General features: G+C 37.5%; 1 protein-coding gene across 3 annotated transcripts in view; it reads right to left on the bottom strand.

The window, feature by feature from the left end:
* The window catches only part of ARHGEF6 (Rac/Cdc42 guanine nucleotide exchange factor 6), a 145,144-nt gene that overhangs the window by 58,465 nt on the left and 64,915 nt on the right, over positions 1-21,764 (bottom strand). For all 3 annotated transcript variants that reach the window (XM_045839377.1, XM_045839376.1, XM_045839378.1), the window contains one exon: positions 2,706-2,800. In XM_045839377.1, coding sequence (XP_045695333.1) covers positions 2,706-2,800 — 95 coding nt within the window. The remainder of the gene's footprint in view (positions 1-2,705; positions 2,801-21,764) is intronic.

Here is a 21,764-nt window from a genome sequence, read left to right as displayed (position 1 = left end):
CATATCATGTTAATAAAATATATTATTAAAACTAAAATAAAAGTTTGAATACTCTCTTTTAGTAGAGCCGGGAAAGTAAATGAAAAGTAGTATATATGCTCACATAATGCACAGTAGAAAATATGAAAATCTACTTTCTCCTAAATTAAAATGTTCATAAATGAGCTAAAAGAAATCTTCATGAGAGAAAGTAGGAGGAAATAAAATAGTACTGATTTGTTTGTTTATTTGTAGAATGTAATGGAATCAAACAAAGGCAAACTGAGCAATTTTATCCAGGGCCTCTATATTGAGAATTTTCTCATTCATTCTTCCTCTGTCAAAACAGAAACAGACTCATAGACACAGAGAACAGACTGATCATTGCCAGAGGGGAGGGAGGTTTGAGGACTAGGTGAAAACAGTAAAGGAATTGAGAAGTACAGACTGGTAGTTACAGAATAGTGATGGGATGTAAACTACAGCATAGGGAATATAGTCAATAATATTGTAATAACTATGTATGGTGCCAGGTGTGTACTGGAGATATCAGGGGAATACTCTGTAAGTATATGATTATCTAACCACTATGCTGTACACCTGAAACTAATACAAAATAATATTGAATGTAAGCTGTAATTGAATAAATAAAAAATAGTAGGTGATAGTAACAACAAGAGTCAACAACACTCATATGGCACCTAGCACTTATGCAAGCATTTTAAAATTAATAGCTCATTGGAAACTTACAATAACTTTATGATGTAGGTACTATCATTTCCATTTTACATATAAGGAAATCCAGGCACAGAGAGGTTAAGCAAATCAGCCAAAGTCACAAAGGTAGTAAATGCAAAGCCAGAATTTGAATCAAAACATTCTAGCTCCAGAGTTCACACTCTTAACTGCTTTTGGGGAGAAAACTTTGCTGAAGATTTACTTAAAAGACCAGTGTCCACCACATGTCTTTTCTCCTTAATATAATACTATGGTGATATTTCCAAGAGAGTAACTTTGCTGACAAAGAAAAGGAAGACCCTAACAAACATTGCCAGTAACCCCTAGAGTACAAAAAGCTCCCAGTTCCTCTACTGTAATATCCTCCTGTACCACAAACTGGAAAACCCCTATTATTGGTGTCAAAAGTGAAACCTTCAACCAGTTTCCCAGCTTGTTACTCTCTCACAGCCACAAGAAGCTCACTTTGGCCCCTTCAGAATCAAATGATAAACAATCTAGTTTGGCTCAAATCACTCTGGGGTCTACAAGACAAAACCAATGAAAACTTAATATAACCAAATTTTAAGTTTATTTGGGAACAATGCAGTTCTAATTCATGTCTCTCACCTCCTCTGCCCTGGCTCTTTTCCTTTCCTTTCCTCTTACTGTTTCTTGATTATTAATCAGTCACACTTTCCTTTGAAATCTTACCATCTCCCCTCCAAGGGTTATCATTTCAGTTTCCCTCTCCTCTGCCTGTCACCTCCAGAAAATAAAAAGGCACATTTCACTCAGAGGTAAGAGACACAGAGGGTCCAGTCTGGCTGCTGACTGGCTGTGTGATGGGTACAGCAGAAAGCTTTTCTGGGCTTCAGTTTTCTTCGTTATTCAATGGGGATAGTCATTTCTTCCAGGGCACTAGGTCTAATGATTCATTGAGGTTCACTCAGCTCTAAGAACTATGACTCATAAAACACTTCATATTTTATAATAATGACAAAAGACATTTTGTTGTTGATTATGTTTAAACTCTTACAAAACACAAGAATACAAAATATTTTCATACTGAAGCATTTCCATAGTGCCAAAAAAATAACCAAGTGGAAAATTTAGCAAAATATGCCTAAGCAAACATAATTTAGAAAAAAAGGAGAAAACTAGTGAAACATATGAAACTTATTTAAGCCAGAAGTCAATAGTTTAGGCAACTGTCCAGCAAAAATAAATTCTTACTAAGTAAAAGACAAGCATTTTGTCCTCCATTATATGGATAACTGCTAAATTTTCTATCTGATGTATAGATCATAATCTCTAGTAAAGATTAATCCATTAACATAAAAACACAAACAAATGTAATTAGCTGCTATTTGTTATATATGCCATGCCTTGCAAGCACAAAAAAATGAATAGCCAATATTTTTCATTTGTGAAAATTGTTTTCAATTCAGATGTCAGACAATGACTTCAGATATCTAAATCAGAATAAGGTTTGAACATTTTATTTAAAAAAACATTTTCACACCTCTCTATAATTCACTGTTGCCTGGGAAAAATACTGCTTTGAATTGCTTTTATGAACATCCACAAAATGCCACATTTTTTCCACTCTCAGAGCATGGGAAAGAGTTTCTGCCCTGACAAGCAAAGGTCAGAGTGAGCACAAGAATTTTCAATTTATGTGCTTTCTGCATAAAAACACCAGCAGGTTCTTTTCTTGTAAGGTAAAAACAGATGTAGCACTTTTAAAATATACAAGATAAAAATGGTGACAGGCAGAAATGCAGATCTTCCCATCCCTTCCACAGCCAGAACAGAAAGAAAGGCAACCTCTCCAAAAGCAACATCTTGCATAATTTCTGTTGACTCGATCGTGTTCTTAGCAACCTGAGATCTGTGGAAATTCTTCTAAAGGGCAAAATCAATTATTCAGTGACATGAGAGTAATGACTCCATATGCTGATGTTATCTTGTTTTATTTATTGAGGGGTTTCAAATATAAACCTTACTTGTTATTGGACTGCAGGGGTCTTAAGTAAGTAACAAGAAGAGACTGAAGTTCTTTAGCATAATCTTTTTCAGTGTCCAGGATGTTCTGTAACACCTGTGAAGAAACAGAGGTCAAAGTATTGTAATTGTCAGGACAGTCCAAGGTAAAATATACCTTTACATCTTTTAATTAAATTACTAGAAAAAAGTCCCATTTACTCAGGCTAGCAGTGTAAGTAAGAAGAACAAAGTCTGAATGCTCTTTGTTTCATTTTAGCAGACTACTTTTATAGTTGTATCACAACTAGTTATAATGCATTACTCAGACAAATACAAATTTTCAGTTACCCATAACTGGAAGGGCCTTGAGATTTACACAGTACTGTTGAGAATGATTTTGTGTGCTTTAAATCATTTTATCCTCAAGAAAGTTCTCAGCTAACAAAGGATCATTATTCTCATTTTATGGTTGGAAAAATTGAGACCAGCTAACTTAAAACATAGAGCAGGTCTTCGAATAATTATGTAATTTTGTTTAACATTGTTTTGTTATCATGTTAATGAGAAGCTATAGGAACATAACTCTTGTTCATATCAATTATCCTGTGGTAGTTTTATTATACATTGTTTCACTCAAAGTCACAGAACCTCTCAATGATGTTGAGAAATTACTGTAGAGATTCAATACCAGAATAATTTAACAAAAACTGATGTCAAACATCACAAAAGATTTTTTAAGTTATGTTTTTGATAAGACCTTTAGGGAACAAAGTCTGAGGACCCTGAATTTTTAAAAAGGGTTAAAGCTGGTCTTTTAATAAGTAAAAGCTGCTAGTATAAACAATTCAATGAGAAAAAGAAGCTAAAATATAAGGAGTTTAATAAGGAAAAGAATGTTTACCAGTGTATTATTAATGACAAACCAATTAAATCCCATGGGCAAAACAACCAATGAACATGTCCACAATTTCTCTTCCCCCATTAGTCCTAGGATCATGCCACATTTCTCAGTCTCTCTAGAGGCAGCTACAACCTTCATTTTGAGCTCCTAGAGATAACCAAGCTAACATTTTTCTCTCCTATTGCCTAATTCTTTCAACAAAAAGTTTATTGAATGTATACTCCATGCCAAATACCACGTTGCTCACAGGGAGTTTCCACTCTATTTGTAGAAGGGGATATTAAACAAGAAAGTGAGGGATTACAGGACAATGTGAAACCTTCTTAGCTAGGAAAAGCCCCTGCGCCTATCAATATGCCAGACATATACTCACAAGACAAACGCATGATGGCCTGCTTTTAAAAGGTGGGATGGACAAAGCAAGTGGAGCCCAGGTAGCTGTGGGCTTTTTGGGAAACAACTCATCTAAAGTATGGTCATCTAGTCTCTGCTACTGGCTCGCAGGTTGCTTCAGCTTTAATGCTTTGCTCCCCTCATCAAAATTTGTGACATTTCCCCTACCTCAGGCAACCATTGTGAAGAGGTAGTAAGACACAAGTAGGTGCTGGGTGAGTAGGAAACAGTCGCATCAACTTAAAGGGATAAAAATGGTTTCTGAATGGCAGCAGTATTGACATTTCAGACCATATAACTCTTTTCTGTGAGGGGATTCCCTGTGCACTGTAGGATGTTTAGCAGCATCCCTGGTATCTATCCACTAGATGACAGTTGCACACTACCCCCTACCTCAGTTATGACAACCAAAAATGTATACAGACATTGCCAATGTCACTTGAAGGGCAAATTACTCTTAGTTGCAAACCACTGGTTTAAAAGAACACAGGTCACAGGGTGGCTTCAAAAGCTGCAGTTTAAATGGTAGCCATTCTTCCCTAGCCACTAATATTCCTCTATTGCTCAGAAATTACTCTCTAAAAGTACAAGCATCAATCCAGGGGCCAATGCTCTCTGAAATTAATCCAGTGATAAAATAGAAATGTTACTCCCTATAGAAAGTCTAACCACAACAAAGGAAATTAGAAACTATCTTAATACAAATAAGAAAGAAAACACAACATTTAAAACATATGGGAGGCAGACTTCCTGTCAAGATGGAGGCATAGATAAACATGGCAATCCTCCTTGCACAACCAAAGCAAAAATTACAACCAGACTACAAAACAACTATCACCCAGGACTGTCAGAAAATCAAGCTGTGTACTTGAACAACAATTAAATTTAAAAAAGAAAAAAAAAAAGAAAATCAAGCTGTATGGAACTCTGACAACCAAAGAATTAAAGAAGTTACATTTGTCCTGATGGGCAGGAAGGACAGAGATGCAGACACCCTGAAAAGGCAGTTCCACATTCCTGTATGGTGGATAAGAATTGGGAGGCATACCTCAGGAGTGAGACATCCCAGTTCCACACCAGACCACCCAGCTTAAGGTTCCAGTACCAGGAAGATAAGTCCATATAACTTCTGGCTGTAAAAACCAGTGGGGTTGGGGCAGCAGAAGAAACTGTGGGGTTCTCAGGAATCTCTTTTTAAAGGGCCCACAATGGACTTAGGACTTATGCAGACTCACTTCCTCTGGGCTTCAGCACCTGGGTGGCAGCTGGAAGGGCACCAGTGGCATACAGGGAGCAATGGAAGTATCTGGCATCAGGGTGACTGCTAGGAGAAAATGGCTTCCTCCTAGACAAAACTCTAGAGGCCAGGCAGTGGCATTGTCCCTTTTTGAGCCCCCCCCCCCACACACAGAGCCACAGAGTGGAGACACCATATCTGAGACTCCATTAACCTGGTTTACATGTGTTGCCCTGTCTTGATGACCACCTAAGGCTCCACCCCAACCAACTTACCCAGTATGCTTTTCTACAATAAGCCATGATATTAATACAGAGAGTCAGAGCAGCTCTACCTAACACAGAGAAACAAACACAGGGAGACTGTCAAAATGAAAAGACAAAGAAATATGGCCCAAATGAAAGAACAGAATACAACACCAGAAAAAAACAAACAAAATGGAGAAGACAAAGCTATCAGATGCAGAGTTCAAAACACTGGTTATGAGGATGCTAAAGGAACTCATTGGGTACTTCAACAGCATAAAAAAGACCCAGGCAGAAATGAAGGTTACACTAAGTGAAATAAAGAAAAATTTACAGGGAACCAACAGTAGAGTGGATGAAGCTGAGAATTAAATCAATGATTTGGAACATGAGGAAGAAAAAAAAAGCATTCAATCAGAAAAATAGGAAGAAAAAAGAATAATAAAAAAAGATAAGGAACTTCTGGGGCAACTTCAAACATACCAACACTTGAATCACAGGGGTGCCAGAAGTAGAAGAGGAAGAGCAAGAAATTGAAAACGTATTTGAAAAAACAATGAAAAAAAAAACCCTCCCCCAATATGGCAAAGGAAATAGACATACAAGTCCAGGAATCACAGAGAATACTAAATAAGATGGAACCAAAGAGGACTATACCAAGACACATCATAATTAAGATGCTGAAGGTTAAAGATAAAGAGAGAATATTAAAAGCAGCAAGAGAAAATCAGATTGTTAACTACAAAGGAGTTCCCATAAGGCTATCAGCTGACTTCTCAAAAGAAACTTTGCAGGCTAGAAGGGACTGGCAAGAAGTATACAAAGTCATGAAAGGCAAGGACCTACATCCAAGATTGCTCTATCCAGCAAAGCTATCATTTAGAATGGAAAGGCAGAAAAAGAACTTCCCAGATAAGGTCAAGTTAAAGGAGTTCATCATCACCAAGCTCTTATATGAAATGGAGAGACTTATCTAAGGAAAAGAAGAAGATCAAAACTTTGAACACTAAAATGTCAATAAATTCACATCTATCAACAACAGTTGAATCTAAAAAACAAACTAAGCAAACAACCAGAATGGGAACAGAATCATAGATAGAGAGATCATTTAGAGGGTTTTCAGCTGAGAGGAGGAAAGGGAAAAAGATACAGGGAATAAGAAGCATAATACCTACCATGCTTCTTAATCTTTTGGTAGGTACAGAGGGATGTTAAGAATATTTTGGAAAATGGAGAAGCCAAAGAACTTATATTGATGACCCATGGACATGAACTAAGAGGGGAATGCTGGAGAGAAGGGAGGTACTGGGAAGAGGGGGGCAAAGGGAGAAAAATTGGGAAAACTGTAATACCATAATCAATAAAATGTATTTTTTAAAAAGAACAGTATAGGAAATGTAGTAGCCAAAGAACTTATATGCATGACCCATGGACATGAACTAAGGGGTGATTGCCAGAGGGAATAGGGAATATCAGGTAGAGGGGGGAAATGGGGAAAATTGGGACAAATCTAATAGCACAATCAATAAAAATATATTTGAAAAACATGGGATGCAGTTAAAGTAGTGCTTAGGAGACAAATATAGAACTGTAAAGGCTTATATCAAATAAGGAGAAAGAGGACTTCTGGTTTCTGGTCTTGCAATTAAAGAGCTTGTAAGTCATTATTGCATCCTAACAACAGATAAATAGCTGAACAAATTGGAAAAAAAATACTTTTCTTATATCTTTCAGGGAATTGCAGTCACAAGAGAAATGCTACTCCCCAAATTGGAGAGACAGATAGGGAGATACAAATAATCAAATCGTGCTGGAGCAGAAATCCAGAAGTAGAAGCACCCATGGGAATCAGTACCCAGGTAGGAAAACCTGAAATGAAATGATGACTAGCTGTAGGCTCAGTGAAATCAAATCTGAAAGTTAAAAGCTCCAGGGGCCCAGTTAGTTTTACTTCTAGTAGCTTTACTGGGTCCTCACAATGGAGATAGAAGGACAATCTCACTCATGCTTCAGAAGAAGGAAGAGAATACTAACCATTCTGAAACACACTAGAGTATTCTGTTCTTTGTAACAAGGTTTGCTCTCAAGATAGAAACAATTTCACTAGAACCTAACATATTGGGGTTTTATCATGGGCTAATACCTAAAAGAAGGGAAATACCCAGCTTTGGCTCCTTCTAGCCTTCCTGTCCCACCTAAGGGAGGGAAAGGAAAAAACCTGAGAAGCACTGGTGAGGTTCACAATCTAGGGACATAAGCTCACCAAAAGGCTGAGTCCTAATGATCAGACTTTAAAACATTTCCTCACACCTCACCATCACATTAATAAAGGCCTATTTACTGCAGTTCCTTTTACCTAGTACATCATGTCTGATCCAACAAAAAAGTGTAAAGCATACCAAAAGGCAAAAAATAGTCTGAAGAGACAGAGAAAACATTAGAACAAGAGACAAACATGACAGGAATGTTGGATTTATCAGAACAGGATTTTCATGCAACTGTGATTAATATCCTAAGACATGTAATGGAAAAAGCAGATAACATGCAAGTACAGATGGGTATTGTAAGCAGAGAGAAATACTAAGAATCACTAAAAGATGAAATGCTAAGATTTGACAAGATGGTGGAGGAGTGAGTGGAAGCCACACTAACTTCCTTCCAGGACCAATCTGGAATTACAACTAAATTGTGGACAAATTACCCAGAACAAACAACTGAATAATAGCAAGAGAGAAACCTTATAACCTTGGACACACAGAAGAATCACTATTAGCACAACCTGTCAGGTAAGGAGTGTGGTGGAGACTCAAGAGGGCTGGCTGGGCACCCAGAGGCAGCAGCACCAGAGCCATAATTAAGCGGCAGATTGGACCCCCCCCCCCGAGAAGAATGGGGTCTAAATCCTAAACTGGGATTCCCAGCCTAGAACACCAGAGCCCAAAAAGTACACAGATAACAACCAGCAGCAAAAAGCAGAACGGTTGCTCTCTTCCAGAGATGGACAGCTGGAGATGTAAAGAGCTATTTAAAGGACCAACACACAAATTATCATTTGCAGCCACTTACCCTGGGCTCTGGCAAAGACAGGGCAGAGTGGGATGGTGATGCCTGAGGAGAGACTGGGGACAGAAGCTTTGGGGAGAGAGTTGAGAGAGTAGCTGCAGAGATACTGGTGCTGAGTCACCCCCGAAATGGCAACAGCCATCATGCTCAGGCAGACCGCTCCCCTCTGAATGGCGGCAACATGAAGGGAAACAACAGCCCTGCCCCCAAGAGAGAGGCCCTGCATCCCAAGAGAATCAAGTTAAGGTGATACAGCAGACTACACCAGTGAATCTCACAGGCCTCCCACCATAGAAGTTCACACTACAAAGTCAGGGAGTCAAAAGAGATCAATTTAAGGAGCAAAAGCAACAAACAACTGAGCAATAGCCAGAGAGGAGCCATGTAACTTCGGAGAGACATAAGAGTGGTCTCTCTAAAGTTATATGGTGTTTAGCCCTGCCCTCAGAGAATAAGGACTGAGGCTTTGGGGAGAGAACTGAGAGAGTGGCTGCCGGGGTTCCAGTGCTGAGTCATCCCTCAGATGACAGCAGCATCATGCTTAGGCAGACCACTCCCTTCAGAGCCTGCCGTCTGAGGGGAAACAGTAGCCCAAGTTCAGGAAGATCTCTGCCCAGGCTCTGTGGTGCTAAACCCTGACTGCTCAGTACAGAGCAACTAGATTAATAAATAAAGGAGACAGCCAGAGACAGTAGATCCCTGGCAAAGGGTGGGGGCAGAGTGGACTAGGACGCCTGAGGAAAGACTGGGGATGGAGGCCTTGGGGAGAGAGCTGAGAGAGTGGCTGCTGGGATCCTGGTGCTGAGTCATCACCCATATAGCAGCAACCATCCTGCTCAGGCAGACCACTCCCCTCCAAGCAGCAGCAGCCTGAGGGAAAATAATAGACACAACCCTGGGAGGAATTCTGTCCCACCCTATGGGGCTTAAGCCTGACTGCTGAGTACAAAGTGCTTAAATTAACAACAGAAGGAGACAACAGAAGGAGACAACAGCAGACAGAAAATCTCTGGTAGCTCAGAGCAGGCTGCCTAAGGTCAGATGGAGTCAACGTCTGACATCACCAGAGGCAGACCCAGAAAGAAAAAAACAGTGGTAAATACTAGAGGCTACCGAGATGAAATCCATTGTGGTTTTCTCCATGATGAACAATATTTTCTTTCTTGCATAGCTTTTTAACATTCATTTCTTATTCACCAAGTTTGTGCATGTTAATTCATTAGAATTTATACTACAGTTTATTTCTGTTTTTAGTAGTCTTAATCTCTTTACACCATTATTAATACTGGTTCATTTGCTGTTGATACTGAGATTACAGGGAAGAGATATTTTTGTGGATGTGGGTTTGTTCCTTGGCTTTGTGGTTTTCTTCTGGGAGCACCTGCACAACAGCATACAAGACATGATGGACAGAATGACCCTCAGTCAATCAACTGGAAGGAAGGGACCACCAAAGAATGACCCAACAACAGTCAAAACCCAATTATATTCAGAGAGCCAACATAAATGGCATCCCAAGAGCAGCAACTTCAGGAGATCAAGGACACTGGGCACACTGAATCTCACAGGTCTCCTACAATAGAAGTTCACAGTACAAACTCAGAGAGTCAGATCAATTTAAGAAGCAGAGGCAAACAAGAGTCCCACAAGCATGGGAAGACAAAGAAACAAACCCCAAATGAAAGGAAAAGAGGAAACCTCAGAAAGAATGCTAAATGAAATAGAGACAAGACAACTATCAGATATTGAGTTCAAAGCAAATAAGGAAGCTCAATGAGCTCATTGGGAATTACCAAAAACTACAGGGAAACTATGAGGAACTTATGGCAAACTATATCAACATTAAAAAGATAATAGAAAATATCAACAAGAGCCAAAAGGAAATGAAGAACACAATGTCTGAATTGAAGAACACAATTTCTGAAGTGAAGAACACAGTAGGAAGGAATCAAAAGCAGGCTAGATGAAGCAGAGGATATGACTAGTGAGCTGCATGACAAGGTAGAAAAAAACTACCAGAAAGAGCAAGAAAAGGAAAAAAGACTAAAAAGGGATGAAGAGGGATTAAGGGAACTGCAGGACAACATGAAAAATAGTAATATCCATATAATAGGGATACTAGAAGGAAAAGAAGAAGAGCAGGGGATAGAAAACCTGTTTGAAAAAGTAATGATGGAAAACTTCCCTAATTTGATGAGAAAAGGGTACACAAATCCATGAAGCACAGAGGGTCCCAATCAAAAGGAACCCAAAGAGGCCCACTCCAAGACACATCATAATTAAAAGTCAAAATTCCAAGACAAAGAGAGAATCATAAAGGCAGCAAGGGAAAACAGGAAGTAACATACAAGGGAGCCCCAATAAGACTAGCAGCTGACTTCTCAATGGAAACAATGAAAGCCAGCAGGTAATGGCAAGACGTATTCCAAGTAATGAAAAGCAAAGGCCTGCAACCAAGACTACTCTACCCAGCAAGGCTCTCAATTACAATGGAAGGCAAAATAAGGAGTTTCCCGGACAAAAGAAGGATGAAAGAATACACTTCCACCAAATTTGCACTGCAAGATATGCTAAAGGGACTGCTTTAACAAAAGGAAGAAAAACAACGAGAGAGAGAGAGAGAGAGAGGAAACAGGTACAAAGGGAGTAAAATGACAATGAACAAGTACCTATAAATAATAATCTTAAATGTAAATGGATTATATACTCCAATCAAAAGACACAGAAGAGCTGAATGGATAAGAAATCATGACCCACACATATGCTGCCTACAAGAGACCAACCTAAGAACAAAAGATCCACACAGACTGAAAGTGAAGGATTGGAAAAAAATATTCCAAGAAATGGACAGGGGAAAAAAACCGAGGGTAGTAATGCTCATATCAGTCAAAATAGTCTTCAAAAGAAGGGCCATAAAAAGAGACCCAGATGGCACTTCAAAGTATTCAAGGGAAGAATCCATCAAGAAGACATAAACATTATAAACTTATTTGCACTCAACATAGGAGCACCCAAATATATAAGGAAAATTGTGGAGGACTTCAAGAAAGATATTGACAACAACACAATTATAGTACTGGGTTTTAACACCCCACTATCAAAAATGGATAGATTTTTCAAAAAAAAAATGTCAACAAAGATATTGTAGCATTGAACAATATCCTAGATCAAATGGACTTAACTGAATATATAGAACCTTTCATCCCAAAGAAGCAAAATACACATTCTTTTCAAATGTACATGGAACATTTTCAGAGATAGACCACATGATAGGACACAAAACAAGCCTCAACAAGTTCAAGAAAATCAAAATCATATCAAGCATTTTCTCTCACCACAAGGGACTGAAACTAGAAGCCAAACTCATGGGGGAAAAAACCCACTCAAACTCATGGAGATTGAATACCATGATATTAAACAATGAATGGGTTAATGATGAGATCAAGGAAGATATCAAAGTTTCTGTAAAGAAATGAAATGAACTCACAACACTCCAAAACTTATGAGAATCAGTGAAGGCAGCCCCGAGAGGGAAATTCATAGCAATACAGGCCTACCTAAAAAAGATAGAAACATTTCAAATAAACAACATAACTCTACATCTACAGGAACTTGAGAGACAACAACAAAGACAACCAAGAGCAAGTCGAAGGAAGGAAATAACCAAGATCAGAGCACAATTAAATGACATAGTGACTAAAAGCACAATTCTAAGGATCAATAAATCCAGGACCTGGTTCCTTGAAAAGGTAAATGAAATTGACAAACTTCTAAGCAGGATTATCAAAATAAAAAAGAGAGAGAGAGAGAAAGGACCCAAATAAACACAATCTGAAATGAAAGAAGAGATATTAAACTGATACCACAGAAATACAAATGATCATAAAAAATTACTATGAATAACTATATGCCAAGAAATTTGAAAACCTAGGTGAAATGGACACATTTCTAGAAAAATAAAATCTTCCAAAACTGAATGAACATGAAGCAGAAAGCCTGAACAGACCAAGAGCTGATGAAATTGAAGCAGTAATAATAATAATAATAAAACTCCCAGCACACAAAAGCACTGGACAGAAGATTTCACAGGAGAATTTTACAAAACATTTAAGGAAGAGCTAAACCCCATCCTTCACAGACTATTACAAATAATCCAAGAAGAGGGAAGACTCCTAAACTCTTTTTATGAAACCAGCATCATCCTAAGCCCAAAACCAGATAAAGACAAAACAAAGAAAGAAAACTTCAAGCCAATATCGCTGATGAACATAGATGCTAAAATCCTCAACAAAATATTGCCAAATCTCATCCAGCAATACATTAAAATGATTATACCATGATCAAGTAAGATTCATCCCAGGGATGTGAAGACGGTACAATATCCACAAATCAATAAACTTAATATATCATGTAAACAAAAGGAAAGACAAAACCACATGATCATATCAATAGATGTGGAAAAAGCATTTGATAAGATACAGCAACCAGTTATAAAAACACTCAGCAATGTGGGAATAGAGGGAGCATTCCTCAACATAATAAAGGCCACATAGGAGACACCTACAGCCAACATCATACTCAATGTGCAAAACCTAAAAACTTTCCCACTAAGATCAGGAACAAGACAAGGATGTCTGCTTTCACCACTTCTATTCAACATAATATTAAAAGTCCTAGCCACAGCAATCAGACAACAACAACAACAACAAAGAAATAAAAGGCATACAGCCCTGGTTGGTATGGCTGTGTGGAATAAGCATCAGACTGTGAAGCAAAGGGTTGCCAGTTCGATTCCCGGTCTAGGGCACATGCCTGGGTTGCAGGCCAGGTCCCAGGTAGGGGCTGTGAGAGAGGCAACTACACACTGATATTTCTCTCCTTCTCTTCTTCTCTCCCATCCCCTCTCTAAAAATAAATAAAAAAAACTAAAAGAAATAGAAAAATAAAAGAAGTAAAAGGCATCCTAATTTGAAAGGAGGAAGCAAAATTGCCATTGTTTACAGATGACATGATAGTGTACATAGAAAACACTACAGACCCCACCAAAAAACTACTCGACCTAATAAATGAATTTGGCAAAACAGTGGGATACAAAGTCAATATTCAGAAATCAAAGGCATTTTTGTACACCAACAATGAAATATCCGAAACAGAAATCAGGAAAAGAATACCATTTGATATAGCAACAAGAAAAATAATGTGCCTAAGAACAAGCTTAACCAAGGAGGTAGAAGACCTGTACTCAGAAAACTACACAACACTGAAGAAAAAAATCAAGGGAGACACAAACAAATGAAAGCATATACCATGCTCAGGGATTGGAAGAATTAACATTATCAGAATGTCCATACATTTATAGATGTACATTTGTAAATTCTGTCTATAAATTTATGGCAATTTACAGATTCAATGCAATCCCTACTGAAGTACCAATGACATATTTCACAGATATAGAACAAACATTTCAAAAATTTATATGGAACCATAAACAACCCTGAACAGCAACAGCAATTTGGAGGAAGAACAACAAAGTAGGAGGGATCACAATACCTTATATCAAACTATATAACAAAGCCACTGTAATCAGAACAGTCTGGTACTGGCATAAGAACAGACACATAGACCATTGGAACAAAATAGAGAGCCTAGAAATAAACCTAAGTCTCTGTGGTCAATTAATATTCAAAAAAGGGGGCAGAAGCGTAAAATGCAGTAAAAATAGCCTCTTCAACAAATGGTGCTGGGAAATCTGGACAGCTACATGCAAAAAAGTGAAACTCAATTACCAACTTACACCATACACAGAAATAAATTCAAGGTGGATAAAATACTTAAATATAAGCCTTGATACCATAAAAGTCCTAGAGGAGAACATAGGCAGGAAAATCTCAGATATTCCATGCAACAATATTTTCACCAATATGTCCCCTAGAGCAAGAGACATAAAGAAAAGAATAGGCAAATGGTATCTCATCAAAATAAAAAAAAAAACTTCTCACAGCTAAAGAAAACAGCAATATAATGAAAAGAGAATCAACCATATGAGAAAACATATTTGCCAATGATACCTCGGACAAGGGTTTGATCTCCAAAACATATAAAGAACTCACATGACTCCACTCCAGGAAGACAATCATCCCAATTAAAAAATGGGCAAAGGTCCTTGACTGGTGCGGCTAAGTGGATTGTGCACAGGCCTGTGAACCAAAAGGTCACCAGTTTAATTACCAGTCAGAGAGCATGGTCAAGGCACATGCCTGGGTTGTGGGCCAAATCCCCAGTTGGGGATGTGTAAGAGGTAACCACACACTGATTTTTTCTCCTCTTTCTGTCTCCCTTCCCCTCTCTCTAAAAATAAATAAATAAAATATTTTAAAAAATGGGCCAATGACTTGAACAGACAGTTCTCCAAGGAAGACATACAAAGGTCCCAGAGATATATGAAAAGATGCTCAACATCCCTAGCCATCCAAGAGATGCAAATTAAAACCACAATGAGATACAACTTCATGAGGGTCAGAATGTCCCTCATAAACAAATCAGCAAACAACAAGTGTTGGAGAGGGTGTGGAGAAATGGGAACCCTAATGCAGTATTGGTAGAGATGCAGACTGGTACAACCACTGTGGAAAACAGTATGGAATTTCCTCAGAAAACTAAAAATGGAACTGCCTTCTGACCCAGCAATTACACTGCTGGGATTATACCCTAAGAATCCTGAAATACCAATTCAAAAGAACTTATGCACCCCAATGTTTATAGCAGCACAATTCACAATAGCCAAGTGCTGGAAGCAACCTAAGTGCTCACTGGTAAGTGAATGGATCAAAAAACTATGGTACATTTACATGATGGATCAGTATGCAGCAGAAAGAAAGAAGGAGGTCCTTCCCTTTGAGACAGCATGGATGGATCTGGAGAGCATTACACTAAGTGAAATGAACCAAGTGGTGGGTGATAGATAAATACCACATGATACCACCTATAAGTGGAACCTAATCAACAAAACAAACAAGCAAGCAAAATATAACCAGAGACATTGAAATTAAGAACAAACTGACAGTAACCAGAGGGGAGGGAGGGAATAACAGGGGGGCAGGGAAGAGGGAAGGGTTTTCAGGAACATGTACAAAGGACACATGGACAAAACCAACGGGGATAGGTTCAAAGGTGGGAAGTGGGGATGGCCAGGGTGGGGGGAGTGGAGGGGGAAAATGGATACAACTGTACTTGAACAACAATAAAAAAATGCAAAAAAAAAATGAATGCCTTTAATGCGTTCATCAGTAGGCTGAGCCAGTGAGGAATGAAATCTCTGAGCTTGAGGATATCAAAAGAAACTTCCAAAATGAAAAGCAAATAGAAAAACAAAGACTAAAAAATTGGAACAGAATATCTTAAAACTGAGGGACAAATACTAAAGGTGTGACATATGAGATCAGAACACCAGAAGAAAGAGAAAAAGGATAGATGCAGTATTTGAAACAACAATGACAGAATTTCCTCAAATTACTATCAGACACCAAACCACAGATTCAAGAAGCTCAGACAAAACCAAGCAGAATAAATGCTCCCCGCCCCTCAAAACCACCTAGTCATATTATTTTCAAATTCTAGAAAAATTAAAAATAAAAATCTTAAAAGAAGCCACAGGGGCTAAACAGCTTACTTATAGAAGATTTAAGGTAAGGATTATATCAGCTTCTCCTTAGAATCCATGCAAGCAAGAGGAGAGTGGAGTGAAATGTTTAAAATGCTGAGGGGAAAGAAAACACACCAACCTGGAATTTTGTATCTTGTAAAACTTTTTTTTCAAAATCAAGAAGAAATAAAGACTTTCTCAGTTATACAAAATTGAGAAAAACTTCTGCCACTAGACCTGCCTTGCAAGAAATGTTTTTAAAATGTTCTTCAGAGACAAGAAAAATATAAAAGGTCAGAAATTCAAATCTACATAAAGAAAGAAAGCATGAAAGAAAGAATAAGAGAGGGTAAAGTAAAAACTTTTCTTTTTCTTATTCTTTTTAAAAAAGATTTAATTTATTTATTTTTAGAGATGGTAAGGGAGGGAGAGAGAAACATCAGTGTGTGGTTGCCTCTCATGCATCCCATAATGGGAACCTGGCCTGCAACCCAGGCATGTGCCCTAGACTAGTAATTAAACTGGTGACTCCTTGGTTTGCAGGCAGCACTCAATCCACTGAGTCACACCAGTCAGGGCTATGCATTTTTCTCATTCTTAATTGGTCTAACAGATAAGTCTCTTCAAAATAATAATAGAAGTAAAAATAATAGATTTTATATGTTTATAAATAATGCTGATGCACACCTATATATAAATGAAATGAATGAAAACAATGATACAGGGATGGGAAAAAGGAACCAGGAATATTTTCTTATTATAATGTACTTGAACTAACCTGTGAAATTTGAATAGATGTATGACAAATAAAGAGTTTGAATTACTATTCAATACAACTTCCCATAAGTTAAAGCCCAGGATTAGATGGCTGCAAAAGTTTAACAAATGCACACCAATCCTTCACACACTCTTAAAATCTTGGAAAAGAAGAACATAGAGTGTACACTTTCCAATTTAAAAACTCACTGCAATGCTACAGTAACAAGAGAGTGTATTATCAGCATAGAGTAGATCAATGGAATAGAATTGAGAGCCCAGAAATGAACCCATGATCAATTGATTTCTGGAAATCAAGTCTGGAAAGGCTGGAAAGAACAGCCTTTTCAACAAATGGTGTTGGGGCTACTGGATATCTACATGCAAAAGGAAGAATTTGTACTCCTACTTCATGCCATATACAAATATTAACTCAAAAGGAATTCAAGACTTAATCCACAAAACTTCAGAATAAAACAAAGAAGGAAATCTTCATGACCTTGGATTATGCCATGCAATCTTGGATGACACCAAATAAAAAAGCACAAGCAACTAGAGAAAAAATAGACAAATTAGAATTTATGAACATTAAAAAATTTGTGTGACAAAAGGATATTACCAAGGAAGTGAAAAGACAACCCACAGATTGGGAGAAATATTTACAAGTTATACATCTGATGAAAGTTTAGTATCCAAACATATAGAGAATTCTTACAACTCAATAATAAAAATAATCAATTAAAATTTGGGAAAGGATTTGAGTAGACATTTCTCTAAGAGGATATACACATGGCCAATGAGCAAAGGGAAACATACTGAACATCATTAACCATTAGGGAAATGCTAATCAAAATCCACAATGAAATAATACTTCACACTCATTAAGGTGGTTATAATAAAAAGAAAAGGAAAAGACATACAATAACAAATGTTAGTAAGGATATGGAGAAACTAGAATCTTCATACATTGCTGGTAGGAATGTTAAAAGGTGTAGCTGCTGTAGAAAACAGTCTGTCAGTTCCTCAAAAAGCTACACATGAAGTTACCAAATGACCTAGCAATTCCACTCCTAGAGAAATGAAACTACATACCCACATAAAAATTGCACATGCATTTTCACAACAGCATTATTTATAATAACCAACAATTGGAAATAATCCAAAGGTCCATCAACTGATTAATGGATATACAAAATCTGGTATATCCATACAATAGAAGATTATTCAGCCATAAAAAGACAAGAAGTACTGACACATCCATATAACATGGATGAAGCTTGAAAATATTATTCCAGTGAAAGAAGCCAGGCACAAAAGAACAAATATTGTATTGTTCAATTTATATAAAATGTCCAGAATAGGCAAAATCCATAGAAACAAAAAGATTAATGGTTGTCAAGGGCTTGGAGGGAATGACTGCTAATGAATACAGAGTTTCTTATCAGGGTAATGAAAATGATAAAATAAGCCAGTGGTGATCACATAACTCTGTTAATCTACTAAAAATCAGTGAATTGTATGCTTTAAAATGGTAAGTTTTGTTGCTATGTGAATTATATGTGAATAAAACTGTTATTTAAAAAAATGAAGGTACAAATTTCTCATCTATTAATAAAAATTTGTTTTTTCTGACTCTACGTCTTTGTCCAGTATAGTGTCCCTCCAACTCAGATTTGTCCACATTATAGCTCTCTGCCCAGCTGAGCTGTTGTTCACTGCAGTACCTCAAGTAATCACTTATACTCATGTTCAGCACTAGTTTTCATTTTTTGATTCTTGGAAATGAAAAGAACTGTACTATAATTCAATGGTACCATATTATATTAAGAGGTAAAGTTCCTATGCAGATTGCTTTATTAAAAATATTTATTTGTGCCCTGGCTGGCGTAGCTCAGTGGATTGAGCGCGGGCTGTGAACCAAAGTGTTGCAGGTTCGATTCCCAGTCAGGGTACATGCCTGGGTTGCAGGCCATGACCCTCAGCAACCGCTCATTGATGTTTCTCTTTCTCTCTCTTTCTCCCTCCCTTCCCTCTCTAAAAAATAAAAATAAAATAAAATCTTTAAAAAATATATATTTATTTGTTTGTCTATAGTATCTGCATTGAGGAAAAGAGATGGTGGCATGCTTTCTAACTTATATTCAGCTGGGAATGAAGTTATCTAATCATCTCCTTTTGTTCACATTTTTTCTAAAAGGATTGTGTGTTAATAAGCCATCTACATCTTTACCTTCCTTTCAAGTACAGCTGTCTATATGTCTGTAACTGTCATATTACCCAAATTATAATCTTTGTTGAAAAAAAGAAAGACAAAATAAAAGACCAAGTCATTGCCTGAAGGGAGTTTTTAAAATAGAAAAATCATAGATATCATTTACGTCATAAGATGTGATTTGTATATTGTAATAAGTATGTATGGTGTCAGATAAGTATTAGACTTGTTGGAATGATCACATCATAAGGTATGTAAATGTGTAATCACTGTTGTATATCTAAAACTACTAATATTGTATGTCAACTGTAATTGAAAATTAAAAATTTTGTAAATCATATTGACATTTTTAAAATGTGATTTGTAAAACAATTTAACAACATTGTTATAGCTGCTATAATTCAACCTCTCCTCATTGAAACAGGTTTGCTATTTTAACTTGCTTTAAAATACTATCATTGAGCTCCTTTTTTAATTTTATTTTCTATTAGTTTCAGGTGTACTATCTGTGGCTCCTGTAAAAGAAATCATTAAGATTTTTAAAGGTGCCAACTGTCCTGTTCCAGTGGGTTTATTTGATAGGTGAGGCAGCACACTTGAGGAATTCCATCTCTGTTGGAACCACTAGTATGGGAGACATAGAAGGCAAAGGTGAGATAAGGAGACACTTTCTGTGCCTTTGAGTGATTTCTGGAGAGATAAATGGAAAATGTACATTAAATTCATATTCTTGCCAGTTTTGAGGGTGGCTGAATACTGACTTTACAAAACTAAATTGATAAGGGTAATTAATGAATCCTTCATTAAATGATGTAAAAACTTTTTGAATGGTAATGCATTAAGTAATAATAATAATGTCCATGCTGTGGTTTGAGAAGTAGACATGCTTATCAGTGTGAATGTTTGGGATTCTTTCCTAAATTCACTTGGACATTTACTGCTTTCCTCAATCTCAAAAGACCAAACTGATGACCTTGTGAGACTAGTTCTTTATTTTCAGGCCACAGGGCATCTACTGTAAAAGGATAAAAAAAGAAGCAGACAGAGAAAGCTATGTGCTCCCAAACAGAAGTCCTCAGTAATGAGTCAGAAGGCAAGCAGTTTGGCAGGCCAACAAATTTCAGAGCAGTACAATTTGATCGAGATGAATCCATTCAAATTTACTAAAATAGGCTGTATCTAAACATTGCCTTTGCTTCTCTGACTATCTTCACAGTAACCACTGAGTATCCTTTTGTTCAATTAACCTTTGACTAAATTTAGAATAAAACAGATGGTGAAAAGCCATAGCAAAAGAAGTTGAGGCTTTTTGTACCTCCACCCTAGGCTATTGAGCAACTCCACTGCTAGAATTATATCCCAAGAACCCTGAAATACCAATCCAAAAGAACCTATGAACCCAATGTTCATAGCAGCATAATGTACAATAGCTAAGTGCTGGAAGAAACCTAGGTGCTCATCAGCAAATGAATGGGTCAAAGAACTATGGTACATTTACACAATGGAATTCTATGTAGCACAGAGAAAGAAAAAGTTCCTACCCTTTGCAACAACATGGATGGAACTGGAGAGCATTATGCTAAGCAAAATAAGCCAGGCAGTGAAAGACAAATACCATATGATCTCATCCTTAACAGGAATGTAATCCACAAAATAAACAAACAAGCAAAGACAATATAACCAAAGACACTGAAATTGAGAACAGGCTGACAGTGACCAGAGGGGAGAGGGGAGGGAATTTCAGGGGAAAGGGAGAAGGGTTTGCAAGAACAAGTATAAAGTACACATGGACAATAACAAGGGGGGGGTGGAAATGGGAGGGAGGTGGGGAGGGCTGCGGGGGTGAGCTGGGATGGGGGTAAAAGGCAGAAAACTGTACTTGAACAATAATTAAAATTTTTGAAAAAGAAAAAAAAGGAAGTCTTTAGAGTGAGTGCACTTTTATAACTCCATTTTCCAAAGGGAAAGAGTCATAAAAGAATGAAGACATTATTTTGTGGGCCTAGCATGCATAAACAAAGGCTGAAAACAGAGATATAGCCAATAATAAAGAAAGAGTATAATGGCCTCAGGAAACCTTAAATCAAAGTGAAACCATCATATTATAGGATTTCTAAAATGATTATGATTCCTGTAAAAATAAGTTAATGTCGGTAAAGCCCTATGAGGTTTTAAAAGGCAATATATTAATACACTCTTTTATGTCATATTTGGCTTATATTCCAGTAGAGCCACCTGTTTATATTCAAGTGCAGTGACTGACTTCACATTTCCAGGTCCTTGGCTGTCACAATGGCACCACTATCCCCTATCATTGACAGATAGACTCTGCAAAACACTGTTATCTGTTCTTTCTACCTCTATCCTTTATATGGAAGAAATGTATAGAAGATAAGACAGGAAATGGGTATGTAAAAAAGAATAGGGAACATCAGTAAGGAATAAATGAATAGATACATATCTTAGTTTAGGCTGGTGGATTTTTTTAGAGTGGGTGCACATGCCCTGCTGGTGTAGCTCAGTGGATCGAATGTGGGTTTGTGAACCAAAGGGTCACCAGTTCAATTCCCAGTCAGGGCACATGCCTGGGTTACAGGCCGGGTCCCCAGTTGGGGGAACGTGAGGGGCAA

The sequence above is a fragment of the Phyllostomus hastatus genome, unplaced genomic scaffold (genome assembly GCF_019186645.2).
Source record: "Phyllostomus hastatus isolate PE091 unplaced genomic scaffold, TTU_PhHast_1.1 phas_contig_30, whole genome shotgun sequence".
NCBI lineage: Eukaryota > Metazoa > Chordata > Mammalia > Chiroptera > Phyllostomidae > Phyllostomus > Phyllostomus hastatus.
The sequence above is the reverse complement of the archived record's forward strand: the minus strand, read 5'-3'. Positions and strand labels throughout refer to the sequence as shown.